The 18191-nt window shown below is 47.2% G+C and overlaps 1 protein-coding gene across 4 annotated transcripts in view; it reads right to left on the bottom strand.

The window, feature by feature from the left end:
* Window positions 1-18191, bottom strand: part of RAP1GAP2 (RAP1 GTPase activating protein 2) — a 318047-nt gene that overhangs the window by 226055 nt on the left and 73801 nt on the right. The window contains exons 1-4 of one of the 4 annotated variants that reach the window (XM_006016109.3): window positions 17913-18106; window positions 17036-17202; window positions 16253-16353; window positions 5462-5578 (exon numbers count right to left, since the gene is read on the bottom strand). In XM_006016109.3, the coding sequence (XP_006016171.1) occupies window positions 5462-5578; window positions 16253-16329 (194 nt within the window). In that variant the 5' untranslated portion in view covers window positions 16330-16353; window positions 17036-17202; window positions 17913-18106. Of the gene's footprint in view, window positions 1-5461; window positions 5579-15456; window positions 15672-16252; window positions 16354-17035; window positions 17203-17912; window positions 18107-18191 lie in introns of those variants that run through there. The other 3 variants (XM_025210753.1, XM_014522857.2, XM_025210745.1) reach the window with 3 other exon arrangements.

Below are 18191 nucleotides of genomic sequence, written 5' to 3'. Positions count from 1 at the left end.
TTCCCTACCTTCACTATGGTACGTGGGACTGCAAGTAGGCAAGTGCTTCACAACTCTTAAGGGCATTTGTAGAAAAACTGCTTCTGAAATAAAGAAGTAAAAGCTTTTAGCCATGCCTCTATCCAGAGATGTTTATGCAAGGCAAGAAAATAGTTCCTGAGTGATGTGTTACTTGAGGCCCAGGGGGCTTTTATGTTAATTGACATTTTATCACAAAACACTCCATTTAAAATGACAGCAATAAATCTGCATCAGGAAAGTGAGCCACAACATCCATCAGAGGAGTGGCTTGGTGGTATGTTTACAGTGAGCTTTGAAGGAAAGAATTTAAGCACCAACCGAAATCTCAGTATTGAAAGAAATATTCTCCCAATATTTCATTTATGCTCACCAGCTCCGTAGGTGAGCCATGCAGCTTGCTACTTCCATTTCAGCTTTTAATATATGCTCCAAATATATGAACATTAAGAACCAGGTCAGATGGTTCTTCAGCTCATGAAAGTCTTAAGAAATAATACGTGTCATTGTTCTTTATACCAAACGTCTGGCTTTTGAAATTTTAGGGCCCTCTCAGCAAACATTAGGAATAGAAGCTTACCTTTTGCAAAAAAATGAAAGTAGAGATGCTCACATAATTCACATGACTCCAGGAGCTGGGACTTTATGAAACAAATCAAATATCATGAGTCTGACAGCAAGATCGTGAAAGGTGCCAATATTTTACCTGTGTGTATGCGGTAGGGCTGGCTGAGATACTCACTGGGTACATCTACATGTGAAATTACTGTGACGCAATAAACCCCAGAGCAGTTTGAGCCAGAGTCAGCTGCTCTTGGGTGCAGCATCTACACATGCACCTGGGATAGCAGCAGTTTGAGCCAGGGCAGAATAGCCCCAGGCTGGCACCAGGCTCAGCCCTGGGCTCTGGGTGGTGACATTGGGCAGCAGAGGAGCTAGCTGGGGCACGACAGTGCTAGAGCATAGAGCCGTGTGGCAGGCAGTTCCCACACTTTAGCACCCTTGTGCCTCAGCCAACCTCTGTCACCATGCACACATGCATTTCATTGTACTTAATTACTCTGCCATAAGACAGCACTTTTGGGGACAGTACTATCTTACAGTGGAGTTAATTAATTTACTGTGCCCTAATATCAGAGCATGTGCAGACAGTGATGCTTTACTGGGGAGCTAATCAGCCTCTGCGAAGTGCACGTGTAGATGTACCCACTGCATACAAAAAAGGCTTAAGTGGCAGAGGAGCATAAATCTCCTTTCAGTAGAGCATGAATTTAGATGCTTTCAAAAATCCCATTCATAATGAATAGCAGTATGTTAGTATGTCTGCATTGACTTCAACACCAACAGACTTCATTAGAGCGGGGTGTCATTTTGTCCTCTTTTGTTGTGACAGACTGAGAATTTAAATATGGATTTTTAAAGAAGCCTACGGGGTGCCTAAGTCTTTTAGGCTCCTTTGAAAATTCAAGCCTGAGTCCATATGGCTGCACCAATTTGCTCCAGTTAAGAATCCACCCCTCAAAGTTTAGTCATTGAAATCTTAGTGCCTGGCTCTGCTTTTGAAGCCAGAATCTGGGGTGAGCTGGAGTCAGGGCCCAGTCATATCTTAATTCCCAAAGTTATGATAAACAGGACTCTTAGAGGGATGGTGCCAGAGCAGAGTGGTTTACAAACAATAATATATACCATCTTCTGCAAGATAAGAGAGCATTATTACCCACACATGTATTGTATGTCCACTTTGCCAGGCGCACATGAAGGCACAAAGTGCAAGGCAGACAGTGATCAGGCACTAAAGGCAATGTGTTTATGGGGCTCTGATTTGGGGAGCTTCAGTTTTGAGGAGCCCAAGTACAGACATCCCAGGGCCTGGTTTCTGGAGGAGTTAAACACCTCAAAGTCAAACTGTAAGCATCTCAAATTGGACGCTCATGAGTCCAGATACTCAAATTCAGAAGCCATTTTCAACAGCTTGGCCCATGTGTCTTGCCAGTGGCTATACAGAAAATCTGTGGCAGACAGAAACGGAGCAATTCCTGGGCTCTAGCTGAAAGAACAAATTTCCTCCAAGATTTCCACCCCTGCATGCTGGGGAAGGAGGACCTGCCCCAGTACTACAACATCCTGGTGTTCAAGGCAATCCCTCTTGATTTATGCAAGTGCGAGTGACAAGGACACCAGGCCGGCTGTGTCTGCCTTTCCTTCACTGTGCACAACCACAGCTTGCGACATCCCCATCTGCCCTCCTGAAAGCAATTATGAAAAGCAGCATGTCCCGGCTGCCACAGAGGATTTGACTTCCTGCTGCAAAGCTTTCTTTGAGTCATGCAGGCTGCCAATCTCAAAGCAACACGTCCTGGCACCGGCATATGACCCTGCAACTGGAACCCGACCTCCCCGAGCAGAGAAAAACGGTCACGCCAACAGATGGGCTCCGACGGAAATCAGCTGCAAAGACGAGGCGCGAGTGTCGACCATATTTACTGAGCATGAGACTGCTGGGAAGGGATGTTACAACAGCCATCTGGGAGGGCTGAGGGGTTTCTTGGGGCTGCACCTTCGCTGTTCCTTCTGCTCTAGCTTTTTTAATAGCATGTCCTGATGTACAACAAAAGCCCCAATCCTCACTACACTAGCACTCATTTACCTTATTCTGGTGCCGTTGAGATGCCTGTAGAGGGGATGTAAACCACATTTGCACTCACTTTCAGACCTCTTTAAATGGTCAGAGGGGTGCGAGTACCCTCAGCATAACTGAGAATTGGGATTATAAGGGCGGGGTCTCTAATTGTGCCCCTTAGGCGGAAGCCACCGATGCAAAATAAAATGGTATTGCCTGAAACGGTGTGGCTTTTATCGGATGAACTAAAAGGCTTTGAGCTCACTTCTTCCCTGGGCATTGCAATGAACAGAGCAGGAGCCCTGCTGTCTGACACAGCTCCTGCTGGCCTGGAGCCCCTGCCTCCTCCTCAAAAGGATTCTTGGCAGTCTGGGCCAAATTCCCCATGAGAGGCCAGCCTAGAGATCATTTCTGGCTATGTCTGCACTTGTGGCTATGGCATCTTTAAGGCTGCAGTCAGCTCAGCACCCACCAGCCCTCTCCAGCAGACATCTGTCCAGACACTGCTGAATTTCTAGGTTTGATATCAAGCTCCCACAACTTTGCTCTCCCCACTCCTTTTCTTCCTCTCTCTGGAGCATGTTTCAAATGCATCCGAGTGCACCGAACCTAGAGTAAAAGCAATTGGGTAGAGCAATCCCAATCTGTTCATCACTTCGCACCTTTCTGCACCACATTTCCTGTCTCTACTGCCAATAATTAGGACCAAGCATGCAAAGAAAACCAAGTTGGTTACAGATTCCTTCCTAGAAGGGCTCCACTCAAGAAACAGGAAGGGCAAGGTGGACAGGTGTGGTGTTAGCCATAATAAAACCTCAAGACACAGAGACGTAGCTCACATGGCTTGGGGTAGATGATGGCCACCCCCTATATCAACCCTAAATACCTGTGTAGACATACCCTTTTATCTCTGAGTAACTGCTTCCTGGCTAATGCAGAGTACCACCCATTTCAGGGGCTGTATCTCTATCCAGTTACCTATAACCATACCTCATTAAGGCTATATTGAATAAGCCAGTGTTCCTAACTTTCTCTCACTGGCCTGACATGTCAGGAGAAAATGTTCCCCATTTCTTTCTCCACCATCAGGCAGGATTTTGTCTCTGACAGTTCAATTATAGAAATACAGAGATAAATGAAAAATAATAGCAAGCGAGTAAGGAACTGGGCTGTATAACAGGCAGCTGGTTTCAGATGAGAGGTGAAAGTTTATGGGGAACTGAGATGGAGAAATGCATGAAGTCTGAGCCATATTGCTTGAACCACAGAGGCTTTCACACTGACAACCACCAGACTGTATGGAAGGATAGAGAAAGGGCCATTACAAAGCTAATGCAAGGAAAGAGGAAGACAGAAACATGGTCAGTGGGTCAATTTATCATATTTATGGATAATTTTGAATAATGAATTTAGTTCCTTAAGTGAAAGAGGAACTGGACTAGCTCAAAACTACTAGTGCAAACGGAGGGGGCGGGGGGGTCATGGAAGAGTAATTGACAAAACACATGCAGAACAAACCTTGGCGTGTCATGGAAAACTTTGATTTTCACACTGAAAACCACCAAAACCCCAAACCCTATGTATTATAGACTGGGCCAACGTGGTCATGACAAAGTAGGCTGCAGCTTTTCACATCCATTAACCAGCTAAGTTTTGGGGTATCCACTGAGTGGCAAGCAGAAGCTGCTGATGCATTAAATCTGGAGCTCCCTGGATGCAACTAGCCTTCAGCAGCAGCAGAGCCTCTAATACAGGGGTAGGCAATTATTTGGCTGGAGGGCCGCTTAATGAGTTTTAGTGAGCTTTCGAGGGCAGGTGTCCTGCAGACTCCTTCCCTCTACTTCCAGCGTAGTCCCAGGACCTGCATGGCAGGGGTCAGGGAAAGCAGCCGGCTCCATTGCACTGGGCTTCCCCCAGTCAGTGGCGCAGAGCTGCACGTGTGCCACACGGAGCCCCATGTGACAGGCGGGCCAGCCAGGCTATGCTCCTTGTCACCTCATGTAGCACTGGCTGGAGCTGTGTGCTGCCAAGCAGCAGCAGTGCCTGCACAGGTAACGAGCACCCTGAGTACCCGCCATTTGCTGCTGCCTCTGCAGGCAGGGGCTGTGCACCATGGATGGTTTGCACCACCCTCCCTCACACCACCCTCCTTTCTGTGCACCACACTCCCTCACACCCACACCCTACCCCCCTGAGCTCCCCACTCCCGTCACCCCCTGGGCACGGGATCGCTCTGCCAACAGCCCCAGCCCCACACTCTGTGCTCCCACCCAGCTACAGTTTTCCCTCTCTCACTGCTGCCCCACTTCTGCCACTTCCCTACCTGGTGCCTGGAGCAAGCAGGGTGCCGGGAAAGCTGGGAAGGTCCCCTGGCTGCTGCAGCACTGGCAGCAGCAGTTCTGACCCGAAGCTGCGTGCTGGCTGAACCAAGCCCTTACACCCACGAGGGTGGGAGCAAGGCGTGTGGGCTGGGTGGGGTACAATTAGTTGGTGGGCTTCCACCAGCTGGATGAAATTGTCTGGCAGGCTGGATCCGGCCTGAGGACTGTATTTTGCCCACCCCTGCTCTAATACAAGTGAGAGGTCTTTAAGAGGAGGCTAGATGTGCACCTGGCTGGGGTCATCTAACCCCCACGCTGTTTCCTGCCCAGGCAGGGGGTTGGACTCAGTGATCTGCTGAGGTCCCTTCTGACCCAAACACCTATAAGACCAGCTCATAGCACCCTGCTGAGGGGGCAGAGCTGGACAGCTTTCTCTACAGAAAGCCAGTTCATCCGTGGTGCCTTGTACAATTGCTTCTCTTTATCTGGGCCCATTGCTTACCTGCTTGGGGTTTCCAGATCCGCCCGGCTGACTATGCGATGCTGATGGGGGGAGTACAACCAGTGGAAAGCAGTCAGCGTTCTCTCCTCGATTCGAAAGCGGCCTTCTCTCACGTACCTAGAAACAACAAGGAGAATTATCTATGACAGCAGAGCTGATGGGAGCAAAAAAAGAGAGGTAGATACGAGACTGAAAGAATGAGCAGCTCAGGAAAGCAGCTTAAAACTGGCAAGGCCAAATCCAAATGTAGCTGTGTGAATTAGTCCAGCCGGCCCCCCTCCCACCGTTGCCTTTTTCCTCTTGATTAACAGAGATTTGCAAGGGCATCCTGCCGTGTTCGCATCGCTGTGTGCGCAATCCAGGCGAACACCACACCATCAGGAGAATAGTAAGCTTCGTCACGCTGCCAGAAAAACATGCCCCTGGTTCAGCCAGGATGGAAAAAAGCAGGATGTTCTGCATTTCCATAGTGCCCTCAGTCTCAGGGCACTGTTAGAATTAACCAACAGAATTAAGCCTTATGGCTGTGAGACAGGTAGGCATTTCTCCCTCTCTTTTACACAGGGAGGAAGTGGTGAATGAGGCATGAGGGAATTAAGGGATATTTGGAGGCTTTACTGGCAGATAAAATCCTAAAGTCCTGACTAAAGATGTGTCAACTGCTAAGATGCAGTCGCATGAAACCAAGCGTGAGAATGAAACCCTTTCTAGGACGAGGGTCAGGACAGAAGTGGTCTGAGAACCTAATCCCACTGAAACTAGTAGGAGTTTTGCCATGGACTTCAGCAGAGCCAGGATCTTTCCCTTACATTTGAGCCTTCTGGGTCATGCTTATGACTCCAAGCCTGATCCCAAGTTATTGTGAGGGCCCTTAACACCCACTATAGCTATAAGTCTGCACTTGTAAGGAGGCATTAGTGTAAATAAGAATCAGGTTTCCTGTGACTACCTTACCCAGAGACCCTGAGAAGCTCTGTGCACTCATAAGTCTCTGTCAATCAAGATGGCACAAATGCAGGAGATCTGTAAAGTGCTTCAGGACAGAACTATAGAAGTGGGAAGTTTCTTTATAAATTAAGCTATTTCTATCTAAGTGCAGTAATCCACATGGAATATTTCAAGTATAACAGTTCAAGTTGGGGTTTTTTTTTTTGTTTTCATAGCATTGGGCATTCACCTTAAAGTAGGAAGCATTCAATTAACTCTGATTTGTCTGATGGTGGAGATCTACCAGCACCCTCTGGTGGCACACCATGCTCCACAGACACAATAAAGTGTATCAATTATACTGCTGGTCCAATACGAGATACCACGTTTATCGCCTTGCCTCTCATACATTTCCTGGACCATCGCAGCTAAAACAACACTCCAGTCCTACTATCCCTCCTAAGTCATGTTTGAAGACATTCACTGATTGTAGGTTAAACACCACAGGCCTGATTTTCAGAGGAGCTTGGTACCAACACTTTCTATTGACTCCATCCGGGATGCAGCCGACAGTACATTAATTTGTTGGTGTACTAATTTATTAGCTGAATTACAAAAGCACTTAGAAGCTCCTAATCTGTACATACAGGGAGTAATTGAGAGTTCCTGACCCAAAGAGCTTACTAATTACAATCCAAGTAGAAAGGCAGAGGAAGAGGCACAACTTGAGAGGATGCAGGATTAAAACCCTGAGTCACCTACTCAGTTCTTCATGGGCAGGGATGGAGAGAGGGTCATTATGAGTGGATTGTCTAGTCCTTACATTTTCCCCTCCACCTCCCAAATGCTCTGGTTTTTGATGCTGAATATGAAGGACCCCATTCCCTTGATTTCAATAGAGTTGCTCTTGATCTTCACTGTTGTAAATGAAAGCAGGAGCAGGCTCAATGCTCACGGGGTCAGACTCCAAAATCCACTATCACACCAAGCTCTGTCAGGCTCTGAGTACCACTGAAGCATACCTTTAAAGCCTCACTGCCATGAACAGTGTGGTTTTGGAGAGCTGCTTTTCATAACAAGACACCTCATACCCCATTAAAATAATTTCCTGGCATCCCTGCTGGTTTGTTTCTTTGCTGTCCAGACTGCCTATACAAGTTCTAGCTAAAGTAGTAGAGCTATGAACCAGATCTTCAGGTGATATAAAACAGCATAGATATCAGCTGCAGAGCCAGTCTTATGGTTTTAAACGGGCTTCAATTCATGTCTTTGCATCCATACCCTGGACAAGCTGAGCTTTCAAAAGAAGTGTTCCCAGATGTTTAAATACATGTACTGTACATTCTTAGGATGCTATTCTTTCCATTAGCTTCCCTTGTTACCCACACCCAGATATGTGTGTCCAAACACTGGCGCATACTTAAGGCATCTAAAATATACACGTATCCGAAGCGCACACAGATTCTGTGTTAGGACACAGCAAACTGTGAACTTTCATCCACAGATCTCAAGGCATTTTACAAATGTTAATTAAGCCACAGAGCATTCTTTTCCAGCAGGCAATCTTTACCAGGCCAGATTCATCCTCTGCAGCAAAAAGACCTATAGCGACTTGTCCAAAGTCATTCAGGGAAAGTCTATGGAGCACACTGCAGTGCCATGCCATGCAGAGGTACCCAAGCTAGTTCTCAATTACAGGGATTGTACAGTAATGTACCTCTACTGATTTCAAAGGAGTTAATCATGACTTATTTCCATGTAAGCAAGATCAGAATCATAGAAAAATAGGGTTAGAAGGGACCTCAGGAGGTCGTGTAGTCCAACTCCCTGTTCAAAGCAGGACCAGCCCCAACTACATCAACCAGCCAAGGCTTTGTCTACCCAGGCCTTAAAAACCTCTAAGGATGGAGAGTCCACAGCCTCTCCAGTTAACCTGTTCCAGTGCTTTACTACCTTCCTTGTGAGAAAGTTATTCCTAATATCCAACCTAAAAACTTTCCTTGCTGCAACTTTAAACCGTTGCTCCTTTGTTTTGTCATCTGTCACCACTAAAAATGAGAGGTTCAACCTCCTCTCTGAAGCATCAGACCACAATGAGCCATTAACTGAGCCATTAACTCATTTGCACAGGGGAAAGTATTAATTAGTAGCCATCAAATAATTGGTGCTTGCTTCTAAATCTCATTGACACCGATGAAAATTAGGAGTCATAAAACTAGTGTGTAGGAGCAGAATCAAGCTCCTTTGGTTCCATCCAAGTCCATCTTGGAAAGAATAAAAACAAACCTCAGGTGTGTTTGCTGAGCTCAAATGTATTTGAGAAACCTTCATCCGATCTTGTTCTGTTTTCCATTATAATCCAAACATATTTTAAAATCTCTCTGTGAAAACTCTATACCTGGCTAGACTTGCAGCTGATCAATGCAAGGGAATTTGCCACCAATTTTCCAGCAGATGATAATCTAAATTTAACTACATGTAGCATATATGCACTGAACAAAGTGTTCTCATCTTCCAATCGACTGCCGCAAAGACGCAGATAAGGGACTGAGAGCACGTTCTTTCCACAGTGGAATCTTCCATCCAAAGGGCCAGATTCTGCCCTCTCGTTACCTGGGTGTGATCTGGAAGACTCCAGATTATCCATCCCTCTGTGCCAAAATGTTCCCCGGTGTAAAGTAGCAGAGCTCCATGTATTCCATAATGCCCCAGATGGGGGTTGGACTAGATGACCTTTGAAGGTCCCTTTCGGTTCTGCCTTTCTATGACTCCATGGTCATCTAGGCCAATTTCTTCCATATTTACCCCCACATAACAGCATAGAATCTGGCTTTTTAATGAGAAATGTACACACATGGGAAATGCAGAAACAAATCAAGAAAATAAGACTATTTGGTTCACTAATGGAAACCTAAAGTCAATTCTAAGCCCAAAGGCATAGGATTCATAATGTGAATTTACTTTTCCTGCCTCTAATATGGAACAATAATGAACTGTTCTCTTACCAGTTAAAACAAACTTTGCAAATCTAGTCCCTTTCATTCAAAACCTCTTCACAGCCTTTAAGGCTTTAAAAGCCCTTCTAGTTAATTCTTTTAAACCAGCTTGATACATTAGTAAGCCAAGGCACTGAGAAGTGGAGAGAGAAATTTTTCAAGCAGTCTGAGGGATCCAGACATGCAGCTTCCATTTAAGTTAATGGGTCAAAACAGATGTCTAAATACCACTGACTGCTTTTAAAAAAACACGAGGCCAGTAATCACAGTAAGGCAGCGGGAAGCTGTGAAGGGAGCCCAAAATCTCAACTAGTAGTGACCTACCAAATTTGTTCCCCTGCCCTCCACCACACGGGCACTCTCTTCACACCATCTCAGTAGAATAGACACAAGAAACCAATCTTTTCTTTGCAAAGTCAATTATCAGAGTCCCCACTGTGCTACCTTATAACAGGTAATTGCCGTTGTGGCACCACGTTTGCAGTCTCCTTCCCAGGCAGAGGAATTGATCAAAGAGCTGAGTGTAACAAATGATCATTTATTTATAATAGAGTTTCCATTTCTCTTAATTTTTGCCCTGACAGGGCCATACATCAACCCCGCTCTCAATTTTATTATTATCCTGAAGGCCAGGCTAACGTCACCGTAACATTATTAGGACATCGTGTCAGATGTTGAAGCTTATTTAATCATGTTCAAGTGATGGATCAAGGGTTATTCTTCCAATTAAAGATGCGCATGTTCTTTAAATGCATAAGCAAAATAGCTGTAATTACAATTGTTCCCACTTTTTCAATAGTAGTCCACTAACAGGATCCAGCTAATCAGCTGCACTGAATGCACCCTCATTTGAATAAGAAATTTCCCTGGCAAGTCATTAATTATTAAAAGCATCCAGATTTTTTTTTTAATTTGTTTGGAAATCAAAAGGAAAGGCAACCGGAGAAATGACATGTGCTTCACTGCAAGCGGGGAGTTGAAGCTCAGCTGGAGGCTGCCATATGAGTGACACAGGCCAAAGCTCCCTCTTTGGGGACAATTGAGCACCTCCCCCCCTGAAAAAAACATTTGTGCATGTGAGGAACACTCTGCCTGTGAATACAGCAGCTGTGGGATGGGAGCCCTGAAGCTGATAACAACTTAATCATTAGCCAGAGCTCTGGGGAAATAAAAGAAAGTGCTGACTTGGAGCCAGCTTGCATAATGCAGGCACGTGCTTGTGATGGGAGGAGAGAAATTCCCCCTCAAGACCTCTGTTGCATGATGTGCAGACTATCTCTGCTGCTTGTACCACGGTACCGTAGCTACTCATGATGCCCTTCCAAAGAAAGGAAGAACCACGAGCCCCATTTTAGCTCCAGAGAACCAAGTTAAGAGACTCACCCAAGGTCACAGAAAGTCTGTGGTGGAGCAGGAATTTAAACCCAGGTCCTGAACTAACCACTGTGCCACCTAGGAAACAAAAGGGAAGAGCTTGTGCTGCATCATTTCTGGAGCTGACCAGCTCTGCTGACTGATGCAGAAACAGAAGGAACAGGGCAACAAGGTCACCATCCACCCCACCACCATGCTGTGTTCATGCCTCTGGGAGTGCATGCTTTGTGGCCAGGGTCTGTGCAAGGGTCAGAGCCAAAAAGGAGAAATTCAAGTCACTGGTTTTGTGCCTGAAGAGTCCTCAGTCAAATAAGGGTTTGATGGACCCTGCTCAGAGCTCCTCTCCCAGAGGAGACATTCCCTGAAGCCCTGATAGCTCTTTCTGAGCCCTACTATCCAGGGATAGCTCAGAGCTATGAATGGTGCCACGTATTACAGCAAAGACAGCAGATGATGCAAGAACCTTTGGGTGAGGCGTTCGGGCTGTGATTAGCCACTGTGCCATGGCCCTGTGTTTGCATTTGCATGCGATCCCCCCGTGAATTCAGGGAGGAGCCAAAGGAAACTGAACAATGAAGCAAATTGTGAGGAAATGACCCTGGTTCTCTTCATGTATTGCACTGCATTGCCTTCACAGCAGAATTTACAATCTCAGGTGTTCATTTCTCGCAGTGGAATTGATTTCCACCCACCATTCCTAGGTTTCCATTACGGGAAGCATGAGAAGTCCACTGGAACCTCTCCACTCTGGATTGCTCTGTCCCACAGCATATCCAGCCAAACTAGAGATACCAGCATTTGCAATCAGACTCCAATCGAGTTTCCTAGGATCGTGCCTTGGCCTCCATCCTCCCCAAAAAAGAAACCTATACACAAGCAGTGGCTACAAAACCAGGAATATAACCACTGCCGGAGAGAGTCAGACCCAAAGCCAGTCTACTGCAGTGTCTCTCTCTGACAGGGGCTGGAATCAGATGCTTCAGAGGAAGGTACAAGAACCCATCAGTAGGCAGATGAAGGATATTCTGTCCTCAACAATAGTTCTCATCTTGATCTATGACCTGGTGCATGAAGCTGAACATCCCTCCTGAACTGGTTGTTATCGCTACTTCTGATAAATCCTGGATATCCTCGTTATCCATGAGAAAAGTCCTTTATTGAACCTTGTTGAATTCCTTCTTTGTCCACACAGGGAATTGAGTGTGCAGTAAGACAGGGTATCAATTTACAGTGTACCTAGTTACTTCATACTAGTTCCCCCCATAGATATCCAGTGCCAAATATGACAGCGGACCCAGCAAGCATTTACACTAGTACTACTAGTTACAAAGTTATGCAGAAGGGACAGACAACCAACTCTCTAAGGTACCTGTAGGCTATTACAGTACATGGCCAATGGGTGGTGCGGAGAGCTTGTAACAGACTGCCTTGGGCAAACCGTTATGCCTGAATAAACTGCAAAAGCTCCAAGCTTCCCCAGAGCGGGGATAACTTACACCACTGTATGAACTCCACCTGTTCAACGTGTGCATAGGGGCAAAGGCAGATTGCACCATGTCACACATCCATGCCTTACCAGATGCCATGCCTGCAGCTAGTGCACTGTAAACTCACCCCTCACTTCCTGCACAGTAATTCTCCCTGCAGCCCAACCCTCCCTGTGACAATGAGTCCCACATTTGAACTGCACTTTGTGGAAACGTCCATTTCTTTTTGTCACATACAAATGCTCCCCTTTTTAATTTAATGGAGCAAGCCCTCGTGCTTGCATTATGCTGGGTATGAGGCCAAAATCCATTTACAGGCGCAGCAACAGCCAGAGTAATCAAGGGCAGCACGTTCGCCCCACTCTGGCTAGTCAGCACACTCGTCCCTGGCAGCGCAGGCTTCCATCTGCAGTCCAACCAGACGCAGGCAGCAGTGTCACTGTGACGCTGGCTGGCTACATCAGGCAGTTCACCGAGTTTGACTTGTCGCGACTTGGCTGTGTTTGTGACACTGCTGAAGGCATCCACTTCCAGGCTGCTCTGCAGTGCATCGCAGCACGCCTGGCTCTGGCACACCTTGCTGAACTGTCAGCATATCCTTGAAGGAGTTTACAGCTTGAGTTGCATAGTCATGGGGAAATCAGGACCTCTGCTTTTCACGGTGCGTTGGTAAAAATAGAGCAAGTGACTCTTGAAATGACATTTATTTGCTAGCCAGGTAAATGAGAGATAAATATATAGGTCATGAGCCCTTGGGGCTAGGACCTGATAGAGCATTATGTACCTACAAACAGCCAAGCTCAATAGAGTCTTGGCCCCTGGCCAGGCCCCAAGGCACTACCGTAACACTACCAATGTAATGACAATCAAGCCCGCAAGTTGTTTGTGCAATTCACAATGGGCCCAGGCACTATTGCAAACTAATGAGTCATTGGTTTTCCTTCTGTAGTGGGCATATGGGAGCTTACACACTGGTGAATACAGTGCCATCCTGAGAAGCAAGTCTGACTAATGATCCACATTCTACAGATCCTGTGCAGCCCAGGCATCGTGGACAGTGGTAAGTAGGCTGCAGGGCAGTGGGGTACTGTCTAAATACACAAGATCTAATGATACAAAGCATGAGCTGTAGGGAGAACATCTGGCCTTCAGAAGTGAAGTCACTGGAAGCTTCAAGCTCTGGTCCCAGAACAACCTTCTGAAGAAGGTTTCCCCCAATGGGCCAGGACTGCCCAGCTAGAGGCTTGCTACACAGCTCATCCCCCAAGCACTTGGGTGCAGAGCTCAAGTGCTGCCCACTGCAGGCTCCCACCCCCAGCGCTGTGACCTGGCTCCTCACCTCAGCTGCCTGGGCCTGCCTCAAGACATTACATAAGCTTCCCAGGGCTGTAGCCCAGAAAGTCATTCGTTCAGCATTTCAGCATCCCACTCAGGATGGTGGGAGGAGGGAAGCTTTGGGGTCATAAATATTAAATAATGGAAAGAAGAAGCCAGCAAGAGGAAGAGCACCTGCTCTCAGGCTAGAATCCAGGGCAAAAGAGGCTGCCCTCAGCTCGCCCCATGTGCAGCAGTACAATGATGACAAGGCAACCAGACCCCACTGTGGGGACCACTTCCAGAACAGCCCCATCCCAAGACCCCCCTTAAGAAGCAACCGGGATATCCCAGCCAGACGCTTGCAGCCCCCTATCCCTGCCAGGCGAGCATCTCCCCGAGTCCTTCCTGTAGCAGCAGCACCAAGCTCCCTCTGCAGCTGATAGGCCACTCTGCACCCGCCTCCCCGCTGCAGCAGCTAAGGGGACACCCTCTGCGGAGACGCTCCTCTGACACATGGAGATGCCTTAGGAAGCAGATGAGACAGTCCCGGAACCACCCCCCTCCAAGCCCAGCAGCCTCGGGGAGACCCCTCTGCCCCAGACACAGCATCACTGCAGGACCTCCCTGAAGCGTGTCTCCCCCAAAAGCAGCCCCTTTTGCCCTGCAGCAGCTGAGAGCCACCCCCCGCAAACACACACATCCCCACACCTCCCCCAAAGAGTGCCACTGAGCAGCCAGGAGGCTGAGGCCCTTCCCCTTCCCAGGGCACCTGCTGGGGATCCCCACCCCCAGCCTCCGGCAGCAGCTGGGACCTCTGCCCAATAGGACACCTGGAATCCCCCCAAGCTGGGGCTTCTTCCTAGAGCAACATCTGGAACTCCCCCGCACCCCAAGGGCAGCAGTTGGGGCTTCCTCCTAGGGCAACATCTGGAACCCCCGCCCCCCCAAAGGGCACAAGGGCAGCAGCTGGGGCTTCCTCCCTGTGCAACATCTGGAGCTCCCCGCCAGCAGCTGGAACCTCCGCCCAGGGCAACACCTGGAATCCCCCCGGGCAGCAGCTGGGACCTCAGCCCAGTCCTGAAGCCCCTCCTCGGGCAGCTGCCGGGACCCGGCCTCCCCCGGGGCAGAAGTTGGGAGCCGCCGCAGCTGCAGCAGCTCGGGGCCGGGGGAGCCGCTCTCCTTCCGCGGCGCAGCTGCCCCGCAGGACCGGCCGCCCGGGCACCTCTCCAGGGCTGGCAGCTCCACCGGGAGCTGGAGGGAGGAGCGGGTGTGGGGCTCCCTTGTGCTGGGAGAGGGCTGGGAGCAGGCTGAGCGGTTGTTGCAGGGTCCCTGGCCACCAAGGAGGGACCTTGCCCCCTCCTTGGCTCCTGTGCAGGGCAGCAGGGTCCCTGCTCAGAGGAGCTTGCAAGCCGAGTGGGCAGGAGAACGGTACTAGAGACAGGCAGAGCAACTGCACCACGCTCACCTGACACATGTATGGGAAAGAAAAGAAGGGAGAGGAAACAGTGCAAGGGCCTGGGCAGGGGATGTGATCTACCCACCCAGCAAGGGCACGGTGGACCTTCAGTGCCACTGCACCCCCACCTCAAAGGGCTGCCTCTAGAAGTGGGTACATAGGTTTGCCTCCAGAGCCTGATTCCTCCTTGGCTCCTCTGCTAAGCTGCCCTAAAGGGTGCCAACTGCTGCCACAGATGGTGAAACTTGTGGTGGCGAGGAAGATTGCCCACTGGGACCTGAATCAAGGCTATAAAACTTTAGGTAGGATGGCTGGAACTGACTGATGTTGTTTATGGCAGTACTTTGGGAAAGACATACCATCCCCTGGTTTGGTGCGACTTAATCCATCTGAAAACATCTATTTACATACACCTAATTAGATAGATTTGTTACTTACGGACTTGCAAACACTAACCACAGAGCCCACATCAAAATAATCTTTGGCATAATGATTTATGCCTCTACATGCTGCAAAACTATAATTAGAGGCAAGTCAATACTAATGTTTCTGCGGTGAGGTATTTTACTGACACTTTCAGAATCTCTGTGCACGATATTACTCAACCCTTCATTGTTCCTGAGGGATACAACTGGGAACAGGTTTCTGTGAGCAGTCGGATGCTTTTTAACTTTTGTAGGTGCTGATTTCATGCAGCTGATGATGGGCAAATAATTCACATCCTGATGTGAGATTCAGAACCACGTTTTCAGAGCTCTGTGCACATGAGGTGTATGTACACATGTGTGCACGCTAAACATAAGGAAAAGCTTCTGTTAGAGCTCTGGTGAGCTGTTAGATCAGGGCACAGTCTATGTAAGCATTCACTGATTTTAAACAAGTCTGAACAAAAACACTAGAAAATGTAAAGTATTGTTGGGAACAATCATAGGTTGGACTGGATGCCAAATTCCAACAATGGGGCAGAGTCTGCAGTTGTTTGAAATGGGTCTGTAATTAACTTTGCTCTCTCTGCCTCTGTTACTACGGGGCTCCTCAAACAATGGATGTTGACTCTCACAGGGTGTGAATTGAAATTTTACATGCAAGGAAAAAGTTTACACTGTAACACTGACTAGGCTGGATTTTGTTGATTTACGTCAGTCTCAGAAGCAACAAATCATAATCCATTTGCTGGGGCTGTGAGTGCCAAAGTCAAAATTAATCTTCTATAGATTATTATTATAGATCCTACCCCTTTATTCCTGAGGTTCGTGTCAAAATCCGGGAGAGGTGCATGGGTAATTGGCTCACCAAATCTATTCCAGACATTTTTTTTTTTTCTTCCGGAGCGCCCTAGGAAACAAAGTGAATACTGTATAGTTAGACATATCCTCAAGAATAACTACCCAAAAGTACCTGGGTTTGTCTTAGAACAACTATACTGAAACAGAAACAAAAACAAGAAAGCCTGCTTGTGCCTCTTAATACAAAATATGCATCTTAAAATATACCTTCAGTATAGACAATATTGTGAAAGGGCACCTGTCTTTTAATTCAAAGTGCATTCCCCTGCTAGGCCATATTCCACCATACCTGCGCCCACAACACATGCTCTTATTCTTCATGTTGTACATGGGGGGGGAAAAAAATTACCAAACCAACACAGCAGTGACAGGAAGTGGAGAAATGGGGCATCAAAGCCTAAGGGATATTCCTGAAGTCACACAAGAGGAAATCTGTGGCAGAGCAGACAACTGACCACATGTCTTGCAAATCCTGCATTAGCTCCTTCATTTCTAGACCATCCCCCTTCTCTTTGAATGAAGTAAATTTAAAAATAAATTCCACAGTCATACAGCGATGGTTGTCATTTGACATTTATTTCAATTTTATTTCACCTTGTCCCCACACATAATTGGTGCTAAGCACATCAGCTGGATATGTTGGATGAAACGGTGAGCAAGAAGTTGCTGACATTGAAATAATCATAATTAGGCTTCAGAATTCACAGCTCCTGGAGCGAATGAGTTCTCACCTGACAAAAGCCATTGCTGCAGGTTGTTTGTAGACTCAAGAAGACAACACTGCTTTGGATTCAGATAGCCTTCCAATCATGCACATGCTTAGTCAATTAAGTCAATGCAACAGTTCACCTGGATCAAATCTAGCAGGTGTGTATGGCTGTAGAGGCTTGGCATGTTCCTATAAAGAAGAAAAAATAAATGTAATAGCTTAATTTTTAAAAAAAACACTGTAAAAACTACCAGGAATTGGAAACAAAGGCTGGTACAATGGCAAATTCTGTGAAAGAATATAGAGACCCCTGGAGATATGGGTCCTCTAAAGTTGGGTTTCTTACCCAATTCAATGTGCACATTCCTGTTTTCTATATGGGTATTTATTTAGATTTTCCAGGGCCTGGGCACTTTCTTCTGTTTATATCTGAGCATTAGAAATTATTAGCCTACTTTTCAGACTTATTTCTGGCTGCTCGATGTCTATAAAAATAATTATTTTAGCCATACACATTATTGCCCAAGGTCAGGATCCCACTGCACTAGTTATCCATCCCAAAGGAGTGATTGGCTTATGAATTCGCAAACCAACACCAACAAGGACTGTACTGCCAAGTGGAAAGATGATGCTTTCTGCACCGGATTCTCTTGAAAAAAAAAGCAATAAAAATACAGAAATGCTTTTATCACCAATCAGTGACAAATCTCCAGAAGCTGGGAACTATTAAGCTTCCTGTGACAAGTGCTGTCTCTTGCACGCTCTCAGATGTACAGCACCCTGCACGCTGGAGACGTAATCTTGCTTAGGCCTTTTATGAATAACTGGAATACAAAGAATGGGCCAGCAGTTCTGTCTAGCTGTTCAGAGACCCATCCCTCATTATACTGTAGACCTACCAGGTGACCTTGTACAAGTCAATTAGTCTCCCTGTCCCTTGAGCATTCATCTGGAAACATAGTACTTCCCTGCATCACAATGGTGTTGGCTGTGAAGATATTTCCTTAATAGATTGTGAGGAGCTTAGATGCTGCAGTGCCAGGAGCCCTATAAGCATCTGAGATAGACACAATAAGAAAGCCTTTTACTTCAACATGGCAGGAGTGAAAGCAAAGGGTCTGATTCTCACAGACACTAAGGCCCCTTTACACCAGCCCTGGCAGAATCAAGGCACAGCA

The sequence above is a fragment of the Alligator sinensis genome, unplaced genomic scaffold (genome assembly GCF_000455745.1).
Source record: "Alligator sinensis unplaced genomic scaffold, ASM45574v1 scaffold118_1, whole genome shotgun sequence".
Lineage (NCBI taxonomy): Eukaryota > Metazoa > Chordata > Crocodylia > Alligatoridae > Alligator > Alligator sinensis.
This window is presented reverse-complemented; position numbering and strand designations above follow the sequence as displayed.